The 8,949-nt window shown below is 38.1% G+C and overlaps 1 protein-coding gene across 4 annotated transcripts; it reads right to left on the minus strand.

Moving 5' to 3' along the window:
- Positions 1 to 250: 250 nt before the first annotated feature.
- Positions 251 to 4,087, minus strand: LOC143584037 (uncharacterized). Of its 4 annotated transcripts, XM_077066189.1 has the most exons (9): positions 3,961 to 4,087; positions 3,711 to 3,805; positions 3,575 to 3,617; positions 3,407 to 3,463; positions 3,273 to 3,330; positions 862 to 896; positions 589 to 726; positions 340 to 495; positions 251 to 306 (listed from the first exon to the last, which is right to left on the minus strand). In XM_077066189.1, exons 1-8 carry the CDS (start codon positions 4,066 to 4,068, stop codon positions 364 to 366), a joined length of 666 nt encoding a protein of 221 aa, XP_076922304.1. In that variant the 5' UTR covers positions 4,069 to 4,087; the 3' UTR covers positions 251 to 306; positions 340 to 363. The 4 variants fall into 4 exon arrangements, with proteins under 4 accessions (XP_076922304.1, XP_076922305.1, XP_076922303.1 ...); XM_077066190.1 differs by having other exon boundaries at positions 251 to 495; positions 589 to 720; XM_077066188.1 differs by having other exon boundaries at positions 251 to 495.
- Positions 4,088 to 8,949: the final 4,862 nt, after the last annotated feature.

The raw sequence follows: 8,949 nt of genomic DNA on the forward strand, positions 1-8,949 counted from the left end.
GTGCAAAGAGATTTTTAACAGTGTTCAGCTTCAGCCCCAACCCAATTTATGGAGCGTTTACCTCATATAACAACCAACAATGTGCCGGGTTTATATGTTTGTTTGTCCATAGCATTTAGCCATTTACCTCATCCATCAAAAAAGTGAAACACTGATAGTTTCTCACTAATTTACACCTTATTAGCATATAACCCACCCAGTGTATGTATGTATAATGGTCCAAGTTTAATAGGGGATCCAAACCACAATGTGACTAACAAAGTCTGCTTGCATAAAGTCACCAACATATTAACCATGACCATCAAAGTATCACCGATATATATGTTGGTAGAACATGAGATATCGAATGGAAGATGAAGAAAGTTAATTCAACACCGTTGGGTTCGCCGGACCGACTTGATTGTGAGGAAAAGGTGAGCCTGGAGGAGCCACTAAACCAAGACTTTGCATCACCTTCACTCGACGAGCACTTAATTCTTCAGGTCTCTTAGTTGCCTATAAAAGAACAAAAAATTTAGACGCATCATAGATAATCTAGCATCATCCATACATAAATTTGCATACATACATTAAAGAGAGATCACTCACAGTATTTGGAGAAGATGGCTCAGAGCCATGGTGTACCCGATCAAGTGTCGGTTTTAGGTTCTTGGTTTCTGGAGTTTGAGAATGAGATTCAGCAGGATTTGGTTTCTCTTGCTTTCTCTTTTTGCTTGAAACCTTTGTCTGGATAAGAACAGGTATACCCAAAACAATAAAACAGAAATTCAGCAAATCAGATTATTAATGCCCATGGATCATATGGATGATATTATTATTGTATACAATCATAACATATAAGTTGAAGAATCATTTAATTACCTGGGCCTTATCGGATGATCCGTTCACAACTTTTGCTGTGAGATTAATAGAACCATTGTTAATAATAAAGCCAAGGATCATATATTATAAGATGCTATATTAACAGAAAGAAGGTTGTACAGTGCTTTGTTCCCATTGGTTCACATGTTTTTACTATATTATATAACTTCGGTTCGAATATAATTTCAAAATTCTTTCCAAAGCAAGTGGCTTGGCACTTTCCCTTAGAATCCGTGTTCGAGTCCCTGCAGATTCTTATAAATTGCTATTTTTTTTCCATTTTAATGAAGTTTTAGTAAATTACCCAAATACTATTTAGCTATGTTGTTTCCTACTTCAGCACAGATTTTATTTTCCTTTTCATGAAGTTTTAGTAAATAAATTAAATACTATTTAGTTTATTTTGCTTCCTACCACGACGCAGTTTCTTTCTCTCTATTATTTATTAAATTTACAATTTTTATTAGATTTTGAAATGCTGTGTGTTGTTTTTTCAGTCTTGCTTTCATTTTTAGTTATTTTATAAAAAGTGTTTATGTTACTCAACCCTTTCAAACACACCCTTACAACGCTTTTTTACATTTACGTTTCCATATACACCTGTAAACGAACCGAACGTTCGGTGAACTGTTCGTGAATTGTTCGGCGGAAAGTTCGTTTATGTTCATTTATTTAATATACGAACGAACATGAACAAAAAGTTTGTGTTTGTTTAGTTAAACGAACGAACATGAACACATGTTCCGTTCGTTCATTTATGTTCATGAATGTTCGTTTATGTCTGTATATTTATGTTTGTTTATTATATTTGTTACTTTGTGTTCATTTAAGTGTTTTCATTTATGTTCGTTTATGTTTATTTGTGTTCATATATGTTCATTCATCTTTGTTCAGTTATATTCATTTAAATTTTAAACTAACAAACATAAACGAACACAAATGTTCATTTTTTAAATAAACGAACATGAACATAAATATTTGTTCGATTAAGTGTTCGTGTTCGTTTAAAGTTAAATGAACAAGCGCGAACATGCCCTTGTTCGTGTTCGTTCAATTCGTTTACGTGCTTTCATTATTCACATTGATGAATACACCGGTCTTAATTTCTAGGCTCTGCCGATTTTATTTGTGTTCGTGAACACATTAATTTCCTTAATGAACGAACACGAACATAAAATCTCGTTTGGTAAGTGTTCGTGAACCGTTCGTGAACACATTATTTCCTTAACGAACGAACACGAACAAGACCTTGTTCGTGTTCGTTCGGTTCGTTTACAGCCCTACTTCCATATATATTTTATTCAAAATCGACCGTTAAAAAATAACGAAGCGCGGTTGAGAACCACTAGTCATATATTAATAATAAAATGAACATTCTTGGCCTAAGGTTTTTCATAAGGGGTGATACAATACGTTTTCAATCATTTTGGGTTGACACATGCGGCTTTTTCTGATGAAACGGGCTAAATTAGGTTTGTATGTTCACTTCTTTCTAGTGGAACAAGCTAATCTAGGTTGGTTCAATAACCTCTTTCTGATGTAACAGATCAAACTGAGTATGAGGTTTTGTCATTATGCGTTAGCTGGATTGAAATAGTTTAATGTTTCCTGCCCAAAATAATGAGCACAAAATAGTTGAAAATGAGGTAAAGATTAAAAACTAAGATACAAAATAGTTTTTAAACTTTACTGCAATTTCAATTCTTATGCGTTTATTCTTACGGAAAAAAACATTACGCCTTTTCAACTTGCTCAAAACATAATAACGAAACCACATGCCCAGTTTAACTCATTCCATCAAAATGAGGTTATCATACATCATAGTTAAAACTGTTCCATCAAAAAGAGGTTATCATACCAGCCTAGTTTAACCCGTTCCAGTATCAATGGTTAAATTTTTTTTAAAACTTTAATCCTTACATACAAATGTTATATTATATACAAAAAAAAAACATTAAACAATTTTTCATATGTTATTTTTTCCATTTAAAGCCTTTATTTACACATGTGTAGGTATGCGTAGTAAATATAACCTACACATGTGTAGGTTCAGTTAAGTAATGAGTTTTGTTTATATATTATTTTATATAAATGTTAAAACAGGTGAATAAACATCGCAATATAAGCATGTTTTTGTATTTTAATATTTTGTCTTGATACTCTCACATAAGACGTTATTTTAAACCCAACTCATTTTAACTTAACTTGAATCAAGTTGAGCTTGTTTCAAATCAGTCAGTTTTGACCCGAAACGCAGTATGAAAGCTTACCGACCCGAAACGATTTGAAACGCTCGTAATTATCATAAAAAATAAACAACGGAACAAGACAAGTCCACATAACTAACATACGAATCATACAGATATAATTGCATAAGTATACAGAACTACAAGCGGAAAACAAAATCTAACCTTTGGATTTAGACTGCTGCCGTTTCCTTGATTTGCTGGAATTTGAGCTAGGAAGATCCTATAGCACATCTTATTACAAACATAATACCAAAATACACAAAGTTTCCAAACTATTAGAACAAAAAATTAATTACCTTTTCCAGAGACTTCTTTAAAATATCATGATAATTGAAGTGGTTCTTCATTAGCATCTGTAAGCACAATGAAACTATACGAGTCAACTTCAACCACAATTATTAAACACAATTATTAAACTAGAAGTCATTAAGTCAAAACTCAAAGATCACGTGATGTTAACTTACACTCTTGAACTCAGCACTCAGACTACGAATGTCTGCATACTTGCTGTAGATACAATCATACAAAGAAACTAGTCATGTCGTATCAAAACAGAAAAACAAGTGGAAATAAATAAGGCATAATTAGGTAATCACTCACTATACATAAGATCCATATAACCGTACAAGAACTTCACTGCTTGAAGCTTTACTGGTAGGTTTATTGGCCGCAGATACCAAATTCTCATCAACAATCTGCAACAAAATTAGCAAATTAAACTAACAAAAAAGGTCAAACAGGACTTGGTTGTGCTTGTAACATGTTGGATAGAAAAAAACATTGATGTAAAGTTGTTAGAAATCCAATATATTAAATATTGGTATTTGGAAGGTAATAAGTTTTGAGAAACCTGTGCAGGCCACCATGAAGATTGATTGAGCTTAACCCATAAGAGTTCTCCAACTTGAACATTAATTTCTTTCCCAGCTTTGTTTTCTTCGCCTGTTAAACCTCCCATCACTTATCTGTGAATAACACTAAAAAAATCAAATCATTATTAATTAATTAAGACTTAAAAAAAGCCTAGGTATGATATAAAGAAACCGCATAACAATGAAAATAAAATAGTTGATGGGATTGTACGGTTTAAGCTAATCCCTTCCATTCAAACACCAAATTATCATATCATATATATCATCAGTAATAATACTTTTAATTGAAAATTGTTTACAATTTGAACACCCAAATTGTGCCCTAACTTTGCAGCTGTAATTAATTATTACTAAAGGTAAAGATTTGAAATCAACTTACACAGGACGACAAGAAAAGAAGATACACACTCTTTCTTTCTTTCTTTCTTTCTTTGTTTATTCAACCTGAAATGAAAATACAAATCAGCTCCAACGCTAACAAAAGCTTTCTAGCCCGATAACAAAAAGGCACAGTTCCCGGATATGAGTTAGTGTTGACGGGTAGCACCCGTTTGATCACCCCTTGGTCTAGAAATATGCATCCAAGTAGGAAACTCTACGCTATATTCTCGAGTAAGAAAGTTTTCTCTTCTTAATCTTATCTTTTCTTTTAATATCTCGTCTTTCTCTTCAACTTATTATCCTTCCAAATCTTTCCAATTTAGAAAGATACAAATTCTGTTATTTTACTCATCATTTTCTATTCCCTCCCCTCATTTTCTTTCTTTTAATGAAACTCGAAACACCTCTTTTAACTTTTCCTTCCTTTTCCTTTCTTAAATAAAATTCGGGAACACAACATATTTTTTTCATCCCTCATTTTCTTTTCATTTCCTCAGTTAAATGAAACTCGGGAACACAGTGTATGTTTGGCAAAACTAGTTATTAGCTCTAGCTGGAAGCTGGTGGCTGTAGTTTTTTAGATGTATTTAGATATTTGGCAGAGTAGCTGGAGCTTTTAATAAAATATATAAAATTACTAAAATGGACATAACTAAAAACAATTAGAGTAATATATTTATTTTGAAATTTTATTTAAGTAAATTAAAATATTAAAAGCTTGTAGCTCTTTCTAAACGCTACTAGTAGAAGCTTTAAGCTTTTTCTCCTGCCGTAAAAGTTCCAAGCTTCTTAAACCAAACAAGACTTTTAATTAAGTAAGAGTTTTTTCTTAAAAGCTTCATGTTAAACATACCCTAAATATCCAAGGCGGGTAATAAGGCAATCAGTTGACTATGTGTGACACCCGGTAAATTCCCAATCCCTTAAACCAAGTAATCAACCTAAATATTAGGTAATTATGTTATGTGCGCCCTGCGCGAGCGCGCCATGTTAGTCAGCGCGTGCATTTGTTATGTGCGCCCTGCGCGAGCGCGCCATGTTAGTCAGCGCGTGCATTTGTTATGTGCGCCCTGCGCGAGCGCGCCATGTTAGTCAGCGCGTGCATTTGTTATGTGCGCCCTGCGCGAGCGCGCCATGTTAAGAACCTGCGTGGGCATATGTTATATGCGCCATGCGCGAGTGTATTGGTTTTATGTACCTTAACGTTATGTTGTCTAATGGGCTGACCATCCCGCATGATGCTAAGGCGGGTGCATCCTAAATCGTTTATGCGCGTGCGGAAGGGAACTAACCTCCCCGCATGGCGGGAACATTGAGAGCTAGTTTTTCTGAAGCTCCAAGATGGAATTGACTTCAACATGACTGATCACTATGTTGAAATACCAAGACCACCTGGAGAATCTACAAATGAAACTCAATATCCCCAACTGCGAGAAGGTTACGCGCCTACCCGCAGCAAAGAAATGTCCTTCACGCAGAAAGCTATGCGCACAAAGTGATGCGCACAGAACACTTAGTCTATTCTCCAGACATAAGGAGATTACTCCCGCCCAAAAGGAAACAGTAGCGTGTTTCAGAGATTTTCCACTTTTTACTGTACACTGACAAAAGTACCTGAAAAAGCACACTGTAACATGAAAAGTCAACTGTCAGCCACCCTATTCTCACCAACCACAGACCTGCATGTCCTGTCCAAATCAAATCAAGATCTTTTGTCCACTCCTCCACTTTTAAATAAACAATAAACAATAATAATTTCCATACTTTATCATCATTACACCTAGATATGAAAAGATTACAATCCCCTAAAGCAAGGGATTGTGTTCCCTTGAGTTTGCCTATAAATATGTAACCTAAATTATCACCCAAAACACACTCCAAAGAACTGCAAACTTGCACTAATCATCCCCCAAGCATCCGTTGTTTTCATTTCCGATCCTGTTACTAGGTAAGCCGAGAATATAACCTTGAGATCTACTTTCCAACCCTTATATTCTCCTATTTCTTGATCTTAATATATATACTTCTTGTTATTTAATCGTATTCTAGACCTTCAATTCCGAGGCCAACACCAAGAAAACCCGAATCTCGATTTAATCCCTTAACAAGAACCACAGGTGAGTCTCACAGCCCCTATTTTCACTGTTTTCACTATTTTTTTAAACTGTTTTCGGGGCGAGGGACACGTACTTAAATAATGTTTTATCATGGTATACTTTCAAGCTACGCAAGCGATTATGTGTTTAAGTTATGTTTCATGATGAGCAATGCAAACGGTTATCTAAGGTTTTCGATGTATGTGCGCTAGAACTCGAGTAAGTGATCACTTTACCATTGGAACTCTAAGGGTAGGGACTGCTGGTTTGATCCACCCACTCGTAGGGGTCGCACCTCTTTGCATGGACGAGTGCCTAGTATGGTCATGGGGCAGTACTATGGGTTTGAGCCCGCTCGTAGGGGTCGCGCCTCTTTGCATGGACGAGCGCCTTGTTTTCCGGCACAACGTCTGCGCGTAACCCGCGGGACGGAATTATTGATTTGCTCGTAGTGGCAGCGCCACTTTGCATGGACGAGCACATTTTTCCTGAAACGTTCGCGCGTAACCCGCGGGACGGTATTACTTATTTTAGCTCGTAGTGGCAGCGCCACTTTGCATAGACGAGCACAGTTCCTAGAAGTGTTCGCGCGTAACCCGCGGAACGATTTTATCAGAATATGTTGATAGAACTATGTTTTACCAAGCATGTGTCTTAATGATGCTATCAGAATTATGTTTCAGAATGATTTGTATCAAGATTATGATGCAATACGATTTATCAAGTTACTAAGACTTGTGAACTCACTCAGTTTATACTGATTCAAATGTTTTTACGTGTCTTTCAGGAGATAACTAGGTAGCGCATGGAGTCACACTTAGAGCACCTCACGCTGAACATCTAAAACTAGCTTTTTGGAAGATTTTAGTTCTATCCCTTCGATGCGCATGGTTGTTCCCGCCGCGCAAGGGGATATGGCGTGGAAATCTTCAACAGTTTTTATACTTGGATGTTTTTATGTAATTTTTAATCAATGTAATGTATTGGTATTAAACTTTTCATGCGCAATGAAAATCTTTGAATGTTTGCAATGGCCCGTGCTTAATTATCAATCCCCACTCGTGCGCGCCCGGCTGTTTCCGCCGCTCAGGGCCGGGTGTGACAGATTGGTATCAGAGCACTGGTTATAGCGAACTAGGAAAAGAAGTTTTAACCTAGACTATAACCGTTGGGGAATCGCATGAAATATTTTTCAAAGAAAATATTTTCAAAAGGAAACTATACACACACTTAGGAACACGGGTCACACTGTAGTAAATAATGATAACATTATGCGCTCAGAGTACATGCGCTAAGTCTGATATATTTTCACTCTTTTAAAGCGAGAATGCCTCCAACTAAAGCCAAAGGAATTACCATGACACCCGAGGAACTCGCGGAAATAATCGCGCAAGCAATCGCAACACATGAGGCCAGCAAGGCCGAATCAAGTCAGGGTCGTCAGAATGAGACCCCAGAACCCGAATCAGGAGCCTTGGACAAAGGATGCTCCTATAAGACATTCATGGCCTGTAAGCCTTGGCCATTCAAGGGAACCGAAGGGGCCATTGGGCTCTACAACTGGATTGACAAGATGGAGACAGTTCTCTCCATTAGCGGATGTAGTGAGAACCAGAAGGTCCTTTACGCGACCTGCATGTTCCAAGAAGCAGCTTCGTCTTGGTGGAAGCTTCAAACGAAAACATTGGGGCGAGAAGTTGCTCTCCACAAGACCTGGGAGGAACTGAAGGAGATGATGATGAGAAAGTTCTGCTCTCGCGCAGAAATCCAGAGTCTACAACAGGAATTCTGGAACCACACCATGGTAGGAACGGATATCGACGCCTACAACAACCGGTTCAACGAACTTTGCCAGTTGGTGCCAGACATGGCAAACACGGAGGAAAAGAAGATCGAGAGGTATATTTTTGGGTTACCTCCTGTTGTTAGGGTTCCGCTCAACGCCGCAGCGCCTCCAACCTTTGATGAGGCGGTAGCGCGGGCCATCACCCTTACAAGGGATACGATCCGTGCGGGTATGTTGACTACGCGCGGAAACGAGCAGCGAACCTCTGATCCCAAGAGGAAATGGAACTCTCACCACCGAGGGTCCGACTCCAAGCAGCCACCGTTCAAGAAGCAGGAGAGCGCAAGGACTTACGCGATTCAGGCCGCGGAGCCACCACGAAAAGGATACAGCGGGCCTCGCCCATGGTGCAACAAATGCAAGTATCACCACGAGGGTGAATGCGCCAGAATCGAATGCGCCAAATGTGGCAGACCAGGGCACAAGACGATGAATTGCCGTGTCAGAGAAGCTGGAGCAAGCGACAACTGCTACGCATGCGGGAAGCCAGGGCATTTTAGTCGGGATTGCCCGCAAAAGGGGAACCAAGCTCGCGGGAGAGCTTTTGTGATCGGCGCAGGCGAAGCTAAAGAAGAGCCGAATGTGGTAACCGGTACGTTTTTGCTTAACGGACATTTTGCATCTGTCTTATTTGATACTGGCGC

This window comes from Bidens hawaiensis, unplaced genomic scaffold, assembly GCF_021521415.1.
Source record: "Bidens hawaiensis isolate Kalapana, Puna unplaced genomic scaffold, B.hawaiensis_p1.1 tig00032777_1, whole genome shotgun sequence".
Taxonomy (NCBI): Eukaryota; Viridiplantae; Streptophyta; class Magnoliopsida; order Asterales; family Asteraceae; genus Bidens; species Bidens hawaiensis.